The 19,430-nt window shown below is 42.4% G+C and overlaps 1 protein-coding gene across 3 annotated transcripts in view; it reads left to right on the top strand.

Annotated features, from left to right (window-relative positions):
• MLH1 (mutL homolog 1) overlaps window positions 1–19,430 on the top strand; it is a 47,193-nt gene that overhangs the window by 13,725 nt on the left and 14,038 nt on the right. For all 3 annotated transcript variants that reach the window (XM_075921790.1, XM_075921791.1, XM_025185134.2), the window contains 5 exons: window positions 1,283–1,395; window positions 3,597–3,690; window positions 5,531–5,684; window positions 14,819–15,180; window positions 18,129–18,274. In XM_075921790.1, the coding sequence (XP_075777905.1) occupies window positions 1,283–1,395; window positions 3,597–3,690; window positions 5,531–5,684; window positions 14,819–15,180; window positions 18,129–18,274 (869 nt within the window). The remainder of the gene's footprint in view (window positions 1–1,282; window positions 1,396–3,596; window positions 3,691–5,530; window positions 5,685–14,818; window positions 15,181–18,128; window positions 18,275–19,430) is intronic.

Genomic DNA, 19,430 nt, shown 5'->3' with positions numbered 1-19,430 from the left:
AAATATTGCCACACAAGTGTCTGATCTTCCTCCCAATGTGCAGAAAGGGAACAGTCTGTAGCTGGAGATAATCTTCTAAATGCTGATATAGGGGATAATCTGTCCCAGTTACCATCTAGAAGTTCCTGGCCACCTCCTACTGTGGTGAATTTCCTCCTGTTACATGTTAGAAGTAGTAATTCCTTCAGATGTGCTTTTCTGAACTCTTAAATCTATTTTATAGAGTGATTCATAAATTTGAATTAGAGCTATTATTGAAGAAATCACAAAAGGTTATAAAAATTCTTATGCCAGAAAGTCTCTCAGTAGTTGTAGGAAGACTCTCTTCCCATAAAATGCTTAATTTAATGCATTTCATAGAACAGTGTTGCAGAATGCTTTGTTGCCAACTCTTGAATTTTTGCCAACACTGATGGAAAAGTCAGTTGGATTCTTTTACTAAAATCAGAAGTTATGGCTAAGGAATCGAACTGACTGCGTGACTAAAAATCACATGAACTCCTTTCAAGGCAGCTATAATAATAATATAACCAAGGCTTAGTAGGTGTACAGAGGAGTTAACTGTCCTATGAGAATTTTACAACTGTGATGTAGACTAATATATTTTAAGACCTAAGGAGATGTTTAAGCACTCCACTCTTTACCAACTTCCCACCCTTAATTTAGATCAGATAAATGTGGAGACTGAAAAGGTATATGGGTCATAGTTTCAGGAAGAGCAGTTATGGATCCAGTGATAATTTTAAATTCTCTGTTGGTCTCTCAGTGCCAGTAACATGAGCCTTAAACTGTGAGAACTGAATTTCATGGTTGCCATTGATAATGTAACAGCTGTTCCTTGGCTGGGGGAGACCTTGATATCTGGCCCATCAGGACAGGGTAGTGAGAAGCCCCAGAGAGCAAGGAAGCAAATGCCAGTGGTTTTATCAGCACATTGAGAAGCAACTCCAAGGGGTCTTCTGTGACTGCACCCATCACAGTGTATTTGGGGTGCACATCTGATTACATTTATTAAACAATCTTCTCTGCCTTATATTTAGCTTTGACACTGAGTATATTTCCAAGATCAGAAGAGCACTGTATAAGCTTGAAAGTTCTCTTACCTATAGAAATTGGTTCAATAAAAGATACTACCTCACTCACCTTGTCTCTCTCTATAACCAAATTCATATTGGTGTATTTCTTCTTGTAAGTAATATAACTGTCTTAAACTCATGCCAATACAATCTTTGCACAACATGTATTTTCCTGTATTCTTTTTCAAAATAAAAATTGTGGACAGAGAATTGATAGAAGTGGGCTGTGAAGATGGAAAGCTGGCCTTTAAAATGAAAGGCTACGTAACGAATGCAAACTACTCAGTGAAGAAGTGCATATTTTTACTCTTCATAAATCGTAAGTGCAAAAAATATATAGTTTGTAAAGATTTTTTCTTTTTGCATAACTTTGAGCAGAGTGTACATCCATTTCTTTCTAAAGAACAGCAGGATCAAGGCTCTGAACATGCACTTTTTTGAAACTTACATTAAAAGCTAAATTCTGCCATTGGTGAAATCTTGTATTAAGCAGGGAAGCAGAAATCAAACCAGTGTTTACCAGCCTGCAGTGTTTTGTGATCTGAAGTGTCATAGAGAGGCTGGAGCCTGGGCCAGACTAAAGAAATCTGTACAAACCACTGCCCGAATTCTCTGTTCCTCTGCCTTACCCCCACTTGCCATAGCCTCCTCCACCCAGACAGGTAGAGCAGGGACCTTTTTTAAGGAGCAATAATAGCTTTTTCTCACTCTTCTCCTCCCCGCCCTCCCGGCTGCAGGGAAGCTTCCTCAGTGCTTATTCCTGAACTGGCGTTTATCTGCTGGGGTGTGTGGGCAGACTAGGTCTGCTGCACTTTTTTCCTCCTGTCATACACAGAATCCTCTTCTGGGATAGTGTTGGCAGGGCCATCCACCACAGTGGAATTATGGAGTTAACGCTGCATTAGGATGTATGGGGGCAGTTTTGAGTTATTATTTTCTATCACTACATCGGTTGTTTACTTAAAAAAAGTGGGGGTGGAATTCTGACACCAGGAACTGGTACCTAAAATAAAGGCCTACAGTGCCTACATCTTAGTGTAGCCCTGGGGAGAGAAGGGGGAATAGGTGTGTATTTTTGTTTTTACTGCAGACTTCGTGACATGGAAAGTTGGCCAAACGTCAGCTTATCTGTGCTTCAGTGTTCCTAGCTGTAAAAAAATGTAATTGTAACACAACTAAAGTATTGAGGCTTAATCATTATAAAATGCTTTGAGTTTCTTTGAAAATGCTGTAGAAGTGCTTTGTAATAATGTTTAGCTGTGATAGCTTCCAGATCTCCACTTTTAGCAAATTTTCATTTCAGTCAGTAACTGATTCAGTGTCTTGCACAAGCATTTAAATCAGTGGTGGGCAGCTTATGGCCCAGGGGCTACATGTGGCCCTTTGGGGTTCTATGTGTTGCCCACAAGATATTTCATTTACCATTGCCCACACACAAGGTTGCCAGATATGCTGATTTTTGTCTGCATAGGTTTTTTTCCTACTGTTGTTACAAAATGGCATGGACTTAAAGCAAGAGCATGTGAAGTGAGGTCTGTGCTGATTGCACACAACATTGACAGAAAGCCCTGCACTCCCTTTGCATCAAAAGCACTGCTATGGTTTAGTCGGCACACCCAGCAAATTCTAGATACACGAGTACAACTACCCTATCCTGGAGACTGTCTCTTGGCTATGGCAATCTTGTGGCCCACTGAGTTGGCCTATGTTATCCCTCACTGATTTAAACTATCTTCCCTAATGACCAGAACAAGCAACAGCCTTATCTCCTTTCACAGGCTAACTGGCAATTGCTTTAAAGGAGTTACCATTGTTTGTGCTTCAGGCTTGTGCTGCAGGCTATAGACACAACTCAAAAGATAGTTGCACAAAAGATCAGGTTTGAGTGTTCTCCAAAAAGTTTACATTGCAAAAAAGTCAGAATACTTTCAGCTCTTGCATTGATCCTCTCATAAAGTCATGTGTATGGTCACCAAGAGGATTGCTTTTAGAAGAAAATGTTAGGGAACTGATATATCTTGATATCCTGCTGCATGAAGGTTACTAAAGTGAAGAGCTTGTCCTGTGTTTCCCTTTAACTTGTGCAGTCCCACTTGTGCTCTCCCAGTGCACAGATGAATACGCTACTGCATGAGAATTGGAAAGCGACAACATTAGATGAAAAGTCTAATTATTGAAACTGAAATACACATTGAAATTTCACTATTTGTAACAGATTAAAAAATTATATGGGGCGGGGGGAAGCAGGGGGAACTGATCATATCCTATGAGGACTAGGGAAGAGCAAGGATGGAAGAGTAAGTGACCAAAATTACCTTATGGAGCAATTTTTAACTTTGATGGATTTCTATCAGTGCTTAGACTCTATGCGAATAGATGCTACAGGAAAATATTTCAGACTCTTGTGTAGCATGAAGTTTGGGCTACAAGTGGATCCTTATGCAGCATACAGTGTGTTCAAATACGCTGTTTGAATAAGCACATTTCTTATGGTTTCCCCTCTTATATTCTTCATTCCAGATCGACTGGTGGAGTCAACTGCTCTGAGGAAAGCTATAGAGACTGTGTATGCTGCTTATTTGCCAAAAAGTACACATCCATTCCTGTACTTAAGGTAAAGTAATAAAAAGCCTTAGGACTTGTCTTCGCTGCTACACTACCTTGGTAAAGCTGCATTGATGCAGTTGTGCTGATGTAGCACATTGGTTGAAGATGTATGTCATGTCAACAGGGTAGAGCATCCCATTGAGAACACTGTGTAGATAGTACTTTCAGTCGATGTAACTAACATCACTCATGGGTGGTATTTTTTTCACACCCGTCAGCGACATAAATTACTCTAACTCCTCACTTAACGTCGTCCTGTTAAGCCGTGTAAAAACTAAACAACTTTATCAGAGCACACACTCATTTAAAGTTGTGTAATGCTCCCTTATAACATCATTTGGCATTGTGCTTTGTCCGCTGTTTTCAGGATTTTCTGGAAAAACAATCTGTCCTTTTGGGGGTTTGTAACCAGGGTGGGCTGGCAGTCCCCCATTAGCTCCCCCCAAGTCCTCTGAAAAGTATGTGGCTGGGTAGCTGCAGTTTAGCTGCTCCTTACCCCACTGCTGTGCTGCTCCTGCTCTCTGCCTTAAAGCTGCTCCTGGGAGCCTCCTGCTTGCTGTGCTGTAGGGGGTGGGGGATGCTGATGTCAGGATGTCCCTCCTCCCCCACTCCATACTCTGTCTCCAAAAAGCAGGATTTAACAGCTATAGATTCTTTAGTCCTGAACTTCCTGATCTACAGAACTGTTTTTAAAAGGGCAATGTACTTGAAGTGTATTTAAAGAGGCAATGCACATCTCTGCCTCTTTCTATGTCACCCACACACAAACACTATGTGTGCATCTGTGTGTGAGATCCCCTCCTCCGCCCCCTGGCACTGTGCAACAATATATGTGCCATCCAGAGGGGGGAATGGTGCGCTCCAGTGGGATAATGTGGGGTTCATAATGTTCAGTTTCTGCAGGGAAGTGTTTGCAACTACTGCCATGCATTTGTGTTTCCTCCCTCCTGCCTGAGTCTATGCTGCCTCTAGATTGTGAGGGTACGTTAACCCTTGACAAACTAGCATTCCACTGAGTCTTCATTTAGTAACATGACTTTCCTGGGAAATATTCTACCCTCTGACTTTTCCACTTCAATCAAGCTTCACAGTCATCATTGCTGTGTACCATATTACATTGTTTCATACTTATGCTGCATATGTAAATAATGTCTTTTGTCTGCTGAAAACATATCCCTGGAACCCAACCTCCTAGTTACATTAATTCTTATAGGGAAATTGAATTAACTTAATATAGTTTTGCTTAAAGTAGCATTTTTCAGGAACAGAACTACAACATTAAGTGAGGAGTTTACTGTACCTTGACTTATGCAGTAGCGTAGGAAAGTCCTTAACTTTTAATGCCTGTCTTGTAGGGCTAGTCAGAGTCATCAACAGCTGGATAAAGGGGATTAGGACAGGTAAGGTGGTCTTTAAGCAACAGAATGGGACATTTTTAAACTGGTAATACATGCAAATGTATTCCTTTCATCCTTTATAGATTAGCAAGGCCAAAACACCAAAGGAAAGGCTTGTTTCTTCAGAAGTGTTGTGCACCACAACTCCAGCTGCAGTGTATTGGATTTGTGGGTTTTCAGCTCTAAAAATCAGGCTCCGTGACTCTCTTTTTTCTGCAGCAAGAGCAATAGGGAACACTCATTTGTTCTATCCAAAACGCCATCTATCATTCTTTCTTCTTGCTAAGAGATAGCAGAGAGCAAAAAGGCTCTTGCAGGCCTCCGAGTGAGCATGTGAGGAAAACTCTTCAGGAAGGAAGTCTTGGCAGAGATCTCGTGCTGAGTGCATTCACATACAGCCCTCAGTCAGTGGGATATTTTAGGTTACATTTCCTTTAAAATGTTTTGCAGCCTGGAAATAGCCCCTCAGAATGTAGATGTGAATGTGCATCCTACAAAGCATGAAGTCCATTTTCTTCATGAAGACAGTATTCTAGAGTGTGTTCAGCAACATATAGAGAGCAAATTACTGGGGTCTAACTCTTCAAGGATGTATTTTACCCAGGTGAGAATATAACTGTTTAGAGACAAGTCTTCTGCTGTGTTCATAACTGCTACCACAGACTAAGTTTAAAATTAGAATCTAGTTTGGGCCAGATACTCCTATGGTACTGTGGATCTTCTGTTGAGAACTGTGCTGTCCATTTATGCAGTGTATTTGCCAACATTTATATTTTAAAATGACTCTGTCAATTTCAAATCTTATCAGTCTGGGAGAGAGGATGTTAAAAGTAATTTTAGATACATTGACTTTAAGGTCACAACTGCATTACAAAATTTTGATTTTTTTTTTTTAAATTAATATCAACATGGAAAAATTGACATCAGCAAAGTTGCCAAATCATGTTCATACTTGCCTCCTCTGCTAACAGATTGCGCCCACATTGCGATCTCCCTCATAAACGGCATGAGAAATGTACCATGGATATATATCTCATAGTGCCTGGTGGCACCGTCTGTTGCTAGATGTTGTGGGAATGAGTTACAGAGCATGGTCATTTTGGGACCATGCAGAACATTTCATCCTAGCTAGTGTCCTAGCCCTCCAGTGGTTTCCAGCTTTTTTTCCCACCATTTTTTCCAACTACCATTCTTTGCTGTACACGCCAGCATCTGCAGTAAGAGAGGATGGATCCCACACTTCTCTCCTGTTCTCTAAGGGTACATCTACATAGCAATGCTATTTCAGAATAACTGACTTTGTTCCAAAATAACATAGTCTGCATGTGTACTACAAAGAGTTACGTCAAAATAATGTTGAGCAGGAGGACTTCTTACTCTGATTCCTGTAACCCCTCTGCCTTGGACTTCCTACTTTGTAGACAGTGCCAAAAGCCAAAATAAGCTATTTCAACTTGTGCAGTATTTCATAGCTTATTTTGGCTTTAGCCCTGTTGTGTAGATGTGCCATGAGGACAACATGCATGGCAACACAGTTAATCTTGAAGTTACTGGCAGAGGAAGACTCTCAGACATGTTACAGTCTGCGTGATATGGACAGCAGCAACTTGGCATTGCTTTTGGCATTTGCAGTAGCAGCTGCATAGAATAATCCATCAGGGTTTTTTGGGGGAGTGCGGGGGGCTAGGGAAACAAGCATTGATTGGTGGGATTGCATTATCATTCAGGTGTGGGATGAAGAGCAGTGGCTACAGAAATTTAAGATGTGTAACAATTTTCCTCGAGCTGTGTGCTGGGCTGGCATCCAGTGTGCAGCACAAGGACACCAGGATGAGGTCTGACCTTGATAGAGAGGCTTGTGACAATTGCTCTTTGGAAGATGACTCCTCCTGATTGCTACTGGTCAGTTGCAAATCAATTTGAAGTGAGCAATTCTACTGTTGGGGCTGTACCTACTACACGTGTGCAGGGCAATATATCACATTCTGCTATGAAGGACTGTGATGCTGGGAAACGTACATGAAATAATGGATGACTTTGCAGAGCGGGGCTTTTCTAACTAGGGGGAAGCAATAGATGGTACACACATTCCAGTTTTAGCACCAGACCATTTTGCCACAGCATACAGCAACAGGAAGTGATGCTTCTCCATGTTGTTATAGGCGCTCGTGGATCACCATTGGTGTTTCACGGACTTCAACACAGGATGGGCTGAAAAGGTGCATGATGCACTTATTTTCAGGTACTCTTGGCTCGTCTCATTCTGCAGCTTGATTAAAGATTTGAGCATCTCGGTTTGTTGCTCTGTGACCTTCATCATCCCGTCAGTGGCGTCTCTAGCAAATGCTTGATTCTCCTTTCTGTCCTGTCTTTCTGCCTCCCAGCACTCCTCTTGTCTCTTTGTCTCTGCAGAGGTGCGGTGTACTACCATTCTAACCGTATCCTCTCTGGTGCATCTTAGCCTCTTTTTTTAATCTGCATGTTTTGAACCTATTTACTGTAAAGCACAATGCACAAAAGAGGGATTGTTAAATTACAGCTCAACATTAAAATATTTCATTTACAAGCACTTTTTGCAACATACCAATCACTTTCTCGCAGACTCTTGAAAGGCAGATATCTCTGTAAGCTCCCAAAGCATGGAGAGTGTTGAGAGTGGAGGGTATGCATATGGAAAAAAGAAAATAGTTTTTGCAGGCTTTCAGTGCAATTTTGCAGGGAACTCATTCTGAAATGATCCCACATTTCTCCACAGGTGGGGATCATTCTAGCAAACTTCTCACTGCTGAGAGTAAAGAGGAAAACCAGGGCTCAATTACTAGATGCTTGCAGCTAGGGTCATGCTCCATATACAGCCCACTTATGTGTCTCTTTTGTCCCTGCACAAATGATTGCAGAATGGCATGGGACAGTGTTCGATGGCAGAGGATTGCCAAGTACCTCCGGAAAACTTTCCAGAGCATCTCTGTGGAGGATTCTATTGAGATTATCTTCGTGGCCTTACTGATTTAGCTATGTAGGACATCATCCAAATCACAGGAACACAGTTGCTTTCCACTTCTCTATACCCTATGCTCACCTCTGCACTCCAAGCCACAGCCACCGCTTACCCTGTGTCTCGTCTCCTGCTCTCTGGAGAGCAGCTGCTGTGATTGGCTATGTACCTCAGGAGTGGAGAACAGTTCCTGGCTGCTGGCTCCCCTGGGCAACCCTTGCTGGGAGCCTCACATCCTTGCCTGGCTCACACCTCTCCATTTGTTATTTCATCGTCTGGGTTAGGTCCTCTCTTCTGTTGCTTCCATGCCCTCTGAAGTATCCACGGAACTTGTGGAGGTGGGGTTACCACTAATGTTCTCTGTAAGCTGGGCACTTGTGCTGCAGATTCCAACGTTGCCCAGTTGATTGGCAGAGCACCCACAGCTAGGTTTTTGTTTCTACTGGCAATGTCTACTGCACATGTCTCGGTGTACATAGAAAAAAGGATTTTATACATGGATGTAAAAAATCTGTATATAAATGGAAAAGATTAGAGGGAACATTGGTTACCACTGAGGAGAGCATCCAGCTCCTTATAAAAACAGCAGGTCTTTTGTACAGGAGTGGAGCAACAGTTTGCCTCCTTCAGCTTACGGAATGTCTGCCTCATTCCTTTATCTTTGCTCTGCACTTCATCATGTCTCACTCATAACTCTTTTCACACAAGTCTTGAGAAATTTGCTCATACATGTTCCAATTCCTATGGGTTGTTCATGGCTGGAACTGAACAGACTCCTCTCCCCATATACTGATCAGATCCAACAGCTCTGCGGTGGTCCAAGTGGGAGAGCCACTGGTGATAGCCAGCAAAAGTCACCTGTGAAGACGCCTTGAGACCTCTCCACACTGATCAAGCAAGTAGAAAATGGAATTTTAAATTCCTAGGGCTTGTAAGCAGAGTGGGTGGATAGCTGTTTACCTGGCTGCAGGGCAGCAGAGTTCAAACTGGTGACCAAAGCAGCAGCATGGGCATTGTGGGACGCTTCCTGTAGGGCAGGAAAAGCAAAAAAGTGCCTTGTGGTGTTGACACTGCATGTTTGTCAATAATAAAGCAAGGGGAAAAGAAAATAAAGTTTCTTGTAGGGGTGGAAACAAAGGTTACTCACTTTGTGCAGTAACTGGAGTTCTTCGAGATGGTGTCCTCGTGGATGCTCCACGTTCGGACTTGAAGCCATCCTGACACCTGGATCGGAGATTTTGAAGCAGTCCCTGCAGGGACTGTGCCAGGAGAATATGGTGGATATGGTGAGTGATGCAGAAGTTCCACAGTTTCAAGGCCTCAGTGCACAGGGATGGAGACCTGGCTCCCCTTGTCTGTTGATATAGAAGATGCAGGCAATGTTGGGTGTGAAAACATGGACATGTTTGTTGGCAGTGGAAGGCAGGAAGTGCCTGCAAGCATTGTGTATGGCATGCAATTCCAAGAGGTTTATATGTAGGGGCATCTCTTGAGTTGAACAACGGCACTGGACAGTCTGGTCTAAGAGGTGAAGTCCCCACCTGATGAGCAAAGCGTCTGTTGTAATTGTGCGAGAACATTGCAGGAATGGGACCCCGGTGCAGAGATTGGATTTTTTGGTCCACCAGAGGAGAGACGTCTTGACCTCTGTGGTACGGTGAGCAGGAGTGACATGGGATTCCTGCCGAACCAGAGCTGTAAGCAGTGCATGTGGAGTCAAGCATGTGACACCACAAAGGTCATATAAGCCATGTGGCCAAGAAGTTGTAGGCAGTCCTTGGCTGTGGTATATGTCGAGAAATAAATCGCTGTGGCCAGTGTCTGAATGGTGAATTTGTTGTGAGGTAGGTAGGTTCGTGTCGCCTGGGAATCCAGGTGGGCTGCAATGAACTGCATAGTCTGGGAAGGGTCTTTTCCCAGTTTATGCAAAGGCCCAACTTTTGGAAGCACTCTATGGTTATTGCTGTTCTGTGAGCAGACTCTGTCTGAGATGTAGCCTTGAGGAGGCAGTTATCTAGATAAGGGACTATAGTAATTCCCATGGAGTGAAGATGCACAGTGAGCACCTTGGAGAAAACTCGAAGGGCTATGGATAGCCCGAAAGGTAGGATGTGATATTGGTAGTGTTCCAGGCCTACCATGAATCTTAAGAAACTCCTGTGAGCAGGATGTATTAAAACATGAATGTAAGTGTCCTGGAGGTCAGGTGCTGAAAACCAGTTCTCTTGTTGCAATGCTGGAATAATTGTTGATAAGGTAACCATTTTGAGTCTTGATGAACTTGTTCAAGTCTAGAATTGGCTTCTAGCCTCCTGACTTCTTTTGAGTTAGAAAGTAATGGGAATAGAAGCCTGTCCCCTTGTGCTGTTGCGGGACCAGCTCTATGGCCCCTAGATTTAACTGGTGCAGCACGTCTTGTTGAAGCAGGGACTTGTGAGAGGGGTCCCTGAAGAGGGATAGGGTAAGAGTGTGGGTGGGGGGCTTGGAGAGGAACGGGATGATGTAACCTGTCAGAATGATGTCAAGCACCTATCTGTCTGAAGTGATGGAGAAATATTGGTGGTAAAATGGGTAGAGGTGGTTTAGGAAGATTCTCATAGTCATTTGCATTGAAACTTTTAAGGGGTTTTCGGAGCCCTCGATCAAGGCTTCAAATTTGTTTGTTGGCCGGTGGCAGTTGAGGGCCAAGCCTGACAGCCGTCTGAGGCTGGGTTCTATTCCTGCTGGCATTGTTGTCCTGACATTGGTTGAGAGAGGCAGGATAGCCTGATCGCTGATAAGGCTAGTAACAGTACTGCCTGCGTCAGTTAGTGGATGTATGTATGCCCAGAGTATGGAGAGTTGCGCAAGAGACCCTCATGGTATTGAGGACTTCATTGGTCTTGGCCGCAAGCAGTTTCATGTGGTCAAAGGGCAAGTCCTTGACTGTGGATTGTATCTCTCAAGGGAAGGTGGCTGGGGAGAACCAGGAAGCTCTCTGCATTACAAGGGCAGTGGTTGTGGTTCTAGCCGCAGTATCCAGTGCTGTTTGGCGGGTGGCTCGAGAAACAACCTGTCCCTCAGAAATAATAGCCACAAATTGGGGCCTCTTTGCCTCCAGAATGTCATCCACAAAATCCGTAAGTTTGGAGTAGTTGCAGAAATCATTCTTAGCCAGCAGGGCTGAGTAGTTCAAGATCCTGAACTGTAAAGTTGTGGAAGTGTAAACCTTGCAGTGAAAGAGGTCGAGTCTCTTGCTATCCTTATCCAAATGAGTGGCAAAAGAATGTTTTGCCTAGTGGTGAGCGGCTTCCACCACTAGGGAGTTTGGGGTGGGGTGTGTAAAGAGAAACTCCGAGGTGTTAGTGGGTACATAGTATTTCTTATCCGCTCCCTTGCACGCTGGTGGAATGGACGCAGGAGTTTGCCAAATTGTGTCGGTAGGGTCCAAAATAGTGAGTTTGATAGGGAAGGCAATCTTGGATGATGGTGAAGGTTGTAAAATGTCAGTGAGCTCATGTTGAGGCTGTACAATTTCCTCTGTGGCAGTCTTGAGTTCAGTTGCCACTCTCTTAAAGAGCTCGTTGAAGTGGGCAAAGTCATTAACGGCCAGAGTTGGAGTTGTGGCCTTGTCAGGTGAGGGTGAGGAATTATTTGGAGGTGATGAGTCAGGAGGGACTCCTCAGTTGCCTGAGGTGGTTCAGTATCAGGCTGCTGCACGGATGGTGTCGTGCGTGGTGTATAAAAACTAGCCTGTTTGTAAGGACTAGGCTGCACTGTGTGGTGTCTCCTGTGTGAACCACAGGGGCTCCAGTAAGACCATTGTGGAGGATACAGTACCAGAAAAGGTATCCAATGATGACCATACCATGGAGAAGGGGCATGAGGACAGTATTATAGTAGAGGACTACAATGTGGAGAGAAGGAGACCTGTATGCCCTCTTCATTGCTGGAAAATTGTGATGGCACTGGAGACAGCATATGAGATGTTGGTACTGGCGATGCATCAATACCGAAAAGCAGAGATTGAGGAGCTGACATCACTGCGAGATCAGCATTTCGCATATATGGCAACAGGGCCACCAGGATTGGTGCTGGAGTGTATATTCCCAGCCTATATGGTGCCAACGGTGTGGTCGGAACTGATGGTAACGACCTCTGGTACGTTGACGGCACAGAATATATGATCAGTTCCACTAATCTCATTGGTGCCAACATTGCTGGCGAGTGGGTAAGGACTATCGGTGCAGCTGTAATAGACGACGCTGTCAGTACCACTGGGCGTGCAGGAGGAGCTGATGGTGGTGGCACTGCAATTGTCGGTACTATTGTCATTACTGGTACCAAGGATGTAAGCGGTGGTACTGATGCCATCATTGGCACCAAAGCAAGTGCCGGCATGGCTTTAGGACCCTTTATGGTCACCTTCGGTGGCAGTTGACGGTGCTGCAATTCCTGAGGTACCGGGAGCGTTGTAAGTTCCGGCACGAGACCTCTGTGTGGAAATTCTGGACAGAGACCTTTTCTAGAGGTGGGCTCATGGTGGAGCACTGAGGAACATCTCCTCTTTTTTTGTCCTGAGGGAGACCTGGGGTGATTGTACCTCCCTAGGTGGCACACTGGGATCTGAAGCCAGGTGTCTCCTCTTCTCCGTGAGGATCAACTTTAAATGGAGGTCTCTGTCCCTGTGAGTCCTGGCTTTGAGTTTGGCACAATGCAGACAGTCCTGAGATTAGTGTTTTTCTTCCAAACACCTGATGCATTCGGAATGCCCGCCAGAAATATGGATTGCCTCCCTGCAGGAGGCATAGTGTCTAAAGCCTGGTGAACCAGGCATGGCCAAAAAAGTTTTTTTTTTTTTTTAATTTAACAACAATTATCTAACTAAAACTGACTAATAACTAGTAAATGCTTTAAAAACTACAAGATACACTTCAAGTAAACCAGAGAACTACAGAGCTCCATCTCAGGCCAAAGATGGTTGAGAAGGAACAAGAGGGTTGGGGCTGTGCGTGTGCGGTATCTTTAGGCGCCAGCTGGCACCACACCTGCAGGGACTTGCTTCCAAGGCATTGGGACGACTTCAAGACCAAACATGGAGCATCCACGGCGACACCCTGTAATGGATAGGAGGAGTGCTGGCCAGCACCCGATGACTAAGGGGTTAAACTAGGAAGGGTGTTGGCGGGGGGCCGGCAGAAGAACCAATTGAGAGAGTGTTGAAATTTGAATTGGAAATAGATACCTTGTGTGCTTTCTTTGTGTAGGAGAATAAAACCAGGAATTGAGACACACAAAATCATTTAAAGCCAGGCAGGACTAACAAGTAATTAGGGGCATAGAAGTGGACTGAAAAAGCTTATCTAGTTGCTGTGGGTATTTTCTTTATTTTTGTGGTTAGGATTGAACTGCTTTTTGTGAATCTATGCCTCCCCTCCTTATTTACTATCGAAGAATTGTTCGCAGAGATTTTCTCTGTGTTTTAATTTGTTTTCCTTAGTTGCTATGCAACATCTAGCAACCAAGTATGCTCTATCAAGTGTATCTTTTGTTTTGTAATAAAAATCACTTTTTTTTAAGGTGGTGATTTGATTGTGTTCTGGAGAGTAATGGTTCTGTGTGTATGGATGTGCCTGCCTGAAACTGGGTGGTCAGCTACCAAGAACTGTACCTTGTTTTCTCTCTCTGTCTCTGTCTCTCTCTTTTTTTTTAAATCTCTTTTGCAGCAAAAGAGCTTGGGGTACCCTTGGGGGAGAATTCAAGTGTTCACCCCTGGTTTTAGGGATAAAATCACTTGATAATGGCAGCTACTCTCCTCCCCTCCCCCAAAAGTCAGTGAATCTGTGACTCTGGGGGAGTTTTGTAACTGCATCCTGTGGAGGCAAGGTACATTTAAAGTCTTTGTGGGCCCCCACCTTCTGCACTTGGAGTGCCGGAGTGGTGAATAGCCCTGGTACATCCTCTCGAAGTAGTAGTTTTTTGTCACTGAAACTTGGGCATTTTTCATGACAAAAGTCTCATTCCACCGTTTTGTTGGCAAATGCACAATGTAAACAGACTGGGGGAGACAGTAGGGGAGGGAGAACCCATTTTTCTTTCTTTCAGTTAGTCATTAGGACTATGTCTAAACTACACCCCTCTGTCAGCAGAGGGATGTAAATTAGATGTTTTGAAAGCACAAATGAAGTGGGGATTTAAATATCCCGCACTTCATTTGCATAATTGCGTCATGGCGCTGTTTCGAACAAGTGCCATTTCGAAACTGAATCTGCAGTTTAGACACGTTTTTTCGACAACGGGGCACTTGTTCGAAAGATCCCCATTCCAGCACCATGATGCGACTATGCAAATGAAGCGTGGGATATTTGCACTTTTGAAACATCTAATTTACATCCCTCTGCTGACAGAGGGGTATAGTTTAGACACAGCCCTTGGGTTTACAGATGATGAGAAAATATTTTTAGACTGAAGGGAGACCTTTTAAATGAACTCATTGTTTACTTTTTACAAAATATTAAATTAATGGATGTTCCATTTAATGTTTAAAGACAACATTAAGTAGAATTATGCATTTATGTAACACTACCATTTGTGTTCTTATAACATTTTGAAACAGTTATGTATGTTAGATATATGCAAAATAACTATATGCATGTGTTGCTAAAAGCTGTGTAATGTAGACAAAGCCTTAAAATAAATACATGGGCATGTACAGTCTCCTGAAGATGTTGAATTTCTCTTCTTTTCCCATTTTTGCAATGAAGACTTTGATCCCAGGAGTTGAATGCTCTTCCACTGAGGTTGTTAAATCAGTAGCGACCTCCTCTTTCACAACTAAAGGAACAAGTGATAAAGTCTATGCCCACCAAATGGTCCGTACTGATTCCCGAGACCAAAAGCTGGATGCTTTCCTTCAGCCTGTGAAGAAAGTCTCGAGTACTGGGCATACAACAGTGATCCAAGATGGTAGAACAGACCTTTCTGATGGCAGAGCCAGGCAGCAGGATACTGAAATGGAAGATCTCAATGACTTTGATACAATGGCTGTTGCACAGGAAGCTTCAGTGATGACACCAGAACTGCAGAAGGAAAGTGGAAGGCTGAGTCCTGAAACAGGTCTTACTAGGTAAAGATGACCTATGCTGATAACAGGGCTCGACAAATAATACAATCTACTCGCCCGGGGCGAGTAGACTGTAACCTGGAAGAGCCAGGTTTGGGCGATCTGCACATGCGCAGATCGCTGGACAGCGTGACTGGCGAGCGGGGCTCACTGCGGATTGGCGAGTCCTGCTGATAGATGATTAGTTTTTATCAAAGTGGATAAACATATTTTTTTAATTTTATAGAAAAGTTTAACTTAAATCCGATTTAAAAAAACATATTGTTTAAGAAATAAACCTATTGAAAATGTCAATTTAAAAACTGTATATTAAGGCCTTCATTTTAAGTTAAATTTTTAAATTAAATAAATTAGCAGTGTCTGCTTGCTATCAAGTTCTTAGAGAAAGACCACTTAAATGGTGCTAGTGGTTAAACATCTGGAATCAAAGTTTGTTGAAGTACTAAATCAGCTTTTGACAACAGTTAACTTTTCTGCAGGTGTAAACAATATTTTCTCAATTTCAATTTATTCAACTAATTCAGTTCAATGACTAGTTCATTCAAAGCTAAGAAACAAAAGTTGTATTTGAAAAAGCAGGAAAACTTTTTTCCTTCTTCCACTCTACGAATAAAAATTAGGAGTGAGAGGATGAGCCCTAATAGTTCTAAAATCTTGATGAGAAGCAGTCACTTCAATTCACTGAATGTAGTTGATATTTTCTTTTAGTAAATCCTTCAGTTTTAAATGCAAAATGTTTTTTAAAAACTTTTTTTATCCAGAAATTTAAGAAAAACTAAATGCTGTTTTTGTGCATTTTATAATTGAATTTAGAATTTGAATAAACACAAGTTAAGTTCTGTAGTAGCTTAAATAAACGTAATAGGCATAGTTTATCCTCTTGGTGCAAAAAGCACCACATTTAGTGTAATTAGTTGCAAATCGACATGTTTTCGTAGTTACTGACTCATAAGAATCAGCTTTTCTTTGTGAAAATAACTAAAATGAACAAATGCAAAAAATTCCAAAATATTGATTATTCAAATTAAGGGTCTCTGGTTGTTGATTTGAATCATGTTTTTTTTTTTTGTAAGTGATATCACTTTATTTAAATCAGTGAGCACCTTAGAGACTAACAAATTTATTAGATCATGAGCTTTTGTGAGTAAAACCCCTACAGAAAGGCCCCTTCTCTCCCCCCAACATGAAGCAAATACTTATCAGTAGTCACATACCCCTGCATAGATGCACTTACCCAGGAACTTACCTCTGCAGCAAACCCCGTTGCCAACTGTATCTACATATTTGCAGACCTAATCACGTAAGCCACAACATCAGGGCTCACACATTTAATGTAATATATGCCGTTAAGTGCCAGCAATGCCCTCTGCCATGTACTGCGAAAGTGGGCAGTTTCTGCGCCAAAGGATAAATGGACACAAATCAGACATCAGCAATGGCAATATACATAAACCTGAGGGAATATTTTAACCTTCCTGGACATTCAATCATGGATTTAAAAGTAGCCATTCTTCTACAAGAGCATTTTATCACTAGATTACAGAGGGAGACCGCTGAACTAGAGTTCATTTACAAGTTCATCACTATCAAATCAGGCTCGAATAAAGAGTTTGATTGGTTCATGCACTACAAAGGCAATTTCTTCTGCCTTTTGATATTTGCGTTTCTACATCATATGCTATGAATGAGAGACATCCAGCCTGATTTAATAAGCTTCATTAACACTGATCATACAGTTGACAGGTAACTTCTTTTATCATCATATACACCCTGGTTTCTGTATTTCCACTCAACTCATCTGATGAAGTGAGTTTTACCAATGAAAGCTCAGACTTAATAAATATGTTGGTCTCTAAGCATGTGTCTACACTGTAGAGTTATTTCAAAATACCTTCCTTTATTTCAAAATAACAAGGCAAACGTCCACACTACCAAGGCTGTTTTGAAATAACGAGCTTGTTGTTTTGAAATAACTCCTGCTTGTGAAAAGGAATAAGCTTATTTTGAAATAGTAATTTCAGGAGTTATTATTTCAGAATAATTTATTTCTAAATAATCTGGTAGTGTGACCTAGCCCAAGGTGCCACAGGACTGCTTGTTTTTAAAGTTACAGACTAACATGGCTGCCCTTTAGACTTGATTTAAGTCCATTCATCCTGCTGTTTATGAAAGGTGTGCAGTTAAGTTTGGGTGCTTTTTTAGGAAAATCAGGAAAAGGGCTTTAGGAAAGCTAAAAACCAAATGTGAACAAATATCTTGAGCTTTCACAGAGGAATTAAAATCTTTATAAACCATAACACAGAAGTCTTGTGCTGCTGCTGGAGAATTAGAAAGTGAAAATGACCATTCTCCAAATTGAGAGATGAATGTGAAGGAAATGAACAGCATAAATAGTGAAAAGTAAATAGGGTTTGTTTTATTTAGGATGATTATGTATGAATCACAATCTCTTATGCTCACCTCATAGAGGACTGAGTTTCCCCTTATAGTTAATGAGCAGGGAGGATACCCAGTGTTCCTTTTCTAATCTTGCAGATAATTCCTGGAAAAAAATAATCTGATTTGTGACTTTTAACTATTTACAAATAGTCAGGAGAAAACTAATTTTTCATTATATTGAAGAAAATCAAATCTAATCAAGGTACATGCTGGATCTTCTGTGATTATCTCCTTTAGGGCCAAGTCTAACTCCTTTTGAAGAGGTCTTTTTAAACAGTTGATTTGGCCAAAGTGATTAGTCATAAGAATCCCTAAATAGCTTTAACAGTTGGCCTGTTTTGTTAAACAGTGCCTTGGAAATGAAATGAAGTCTTTCCTTTTTTGAAACTTTTGAGCTAGCTGGTTTCCTGATTGCTGTTTCATGTGAGGTTACTGCACTTCAGGTTGAGTATACACTTGAATATCATTCTAATGAGAACAGAAAATATTTTCTTTTTGTCTCTGCATTGCAGAAAGAGACAGCGGTCAGACTCTGATGTAGAAATGGAGGAAGATACTAGAAAGGGAATGACTGCTGCCTGCACCCCTAAGAGAAGAATTATTAACCTAACCAGTGTGTTGGCTCTGCAACAGGAAATTAGTGGTCAAGCACATGCAAGTATGCAAGACTCTTGTTTCTCAAGATGATTATTTTTCTGACTGTTAAACATATGATTCCTTGGACTACTTAAGATACTTTTATAAAATTGGCACAACAATAAGCCTATTCCTGTTGCAAAAGAAAGTTTGCTGGGGCTCTGTGTAGCTTGCAGATTGACCTGCTAACCCAGAACTGTATTGAGTTAACACAAATTTTGCTCAGACAGTTGGATTAAGTTTTTTAAACCATAAGAACCAGCACATCCTTTCCCCACTTAGCTAGGACAGGTATTCACTTCATATGTAAGGGCCGGTTTAGCTTTTAGTGAGTCTGCATATTAAACTGCATTACTAAACAAAAGACACTAATTACTGTAAGGCTTTTTTCCATTCCAAGTACAGATGTTAACTCACCCTATGGAAAAATAGCCTGCAAAATTGCAGCCTAAATATCACGGTTCGTTCTTTGTTTGCTCTGGATACAAGGACAAAGTGAGGTTTCTTAAACAATGGAACTTTTATAATACAAAAATATTTTTTTCTTTTTTCCCCCCTATTTTCCATCTTGAGATTTTTCAAGGGTAAGCCATGTTCATGGTCATTTTTTTTTTTTTTTATTGCCTAGTATTGCTAGTCTCTGAAAAAGGATTGATAATGGGAATATGATGGAACCAGATTAATTAAATTGCTGTAGCTTGTGCACACCATTTTTATATGAATGAGGAAAGGGGAACCATGTTCGCTGTGTCACATACCTGCCTCCTGTGAAATCCTTATATAGTTAAACTCCATTTGTCCGGCATTCAGTGGTCCGGCACTCTCCCGATATTCCAGCACCAACTGGAACCTGGAAGTGCTCTGGCCATCTGGACAATTGGAGCTGCTGGCAGGGAACGGCGCGGCGAGGGGTGAACCCTCCGCCATTTTGCAGGAAGACGGGGGAAGCCCCGCGCCACTGCTGAGAGCAGGCTCCCCACACCCCAGAGTGCAGTAGTTATCGCTGAGCGGGGGGGGGGGAGGTGAGGGGCGGCGCTGCGGGACCCATCTGGCAGCACCCCAGCTGCTCTGCTTCACCCCGCCACTTCCCCAAGTCTGCCGTTACTGCTGCTGAAACTCATGAGCGGCGGACAAACGGCAGAGCAGAGCAGCTGGGGTGCTGCTGGGCACAGAGCAGG

Source organism: Pelodiscus sinensis, chromosome 2 (assembly GCF_049634645.1).
Source record: "Pelodiscus sinensis isolate JC-2024 chromosome 2, ASM4963464v1, whole genome shotgun sequence".
Lineage (NCBI taxonomy): Eukaryota > Metazoa > Chordata > Testudines > Trionychidae > Pelodiscus > Pelodiscus sinensis.
The sequence above is the reverse complement of the archived record's forward strand: the minus strand, read 5'-3'. Positions and strand labels throughout refer to the sequence as shown.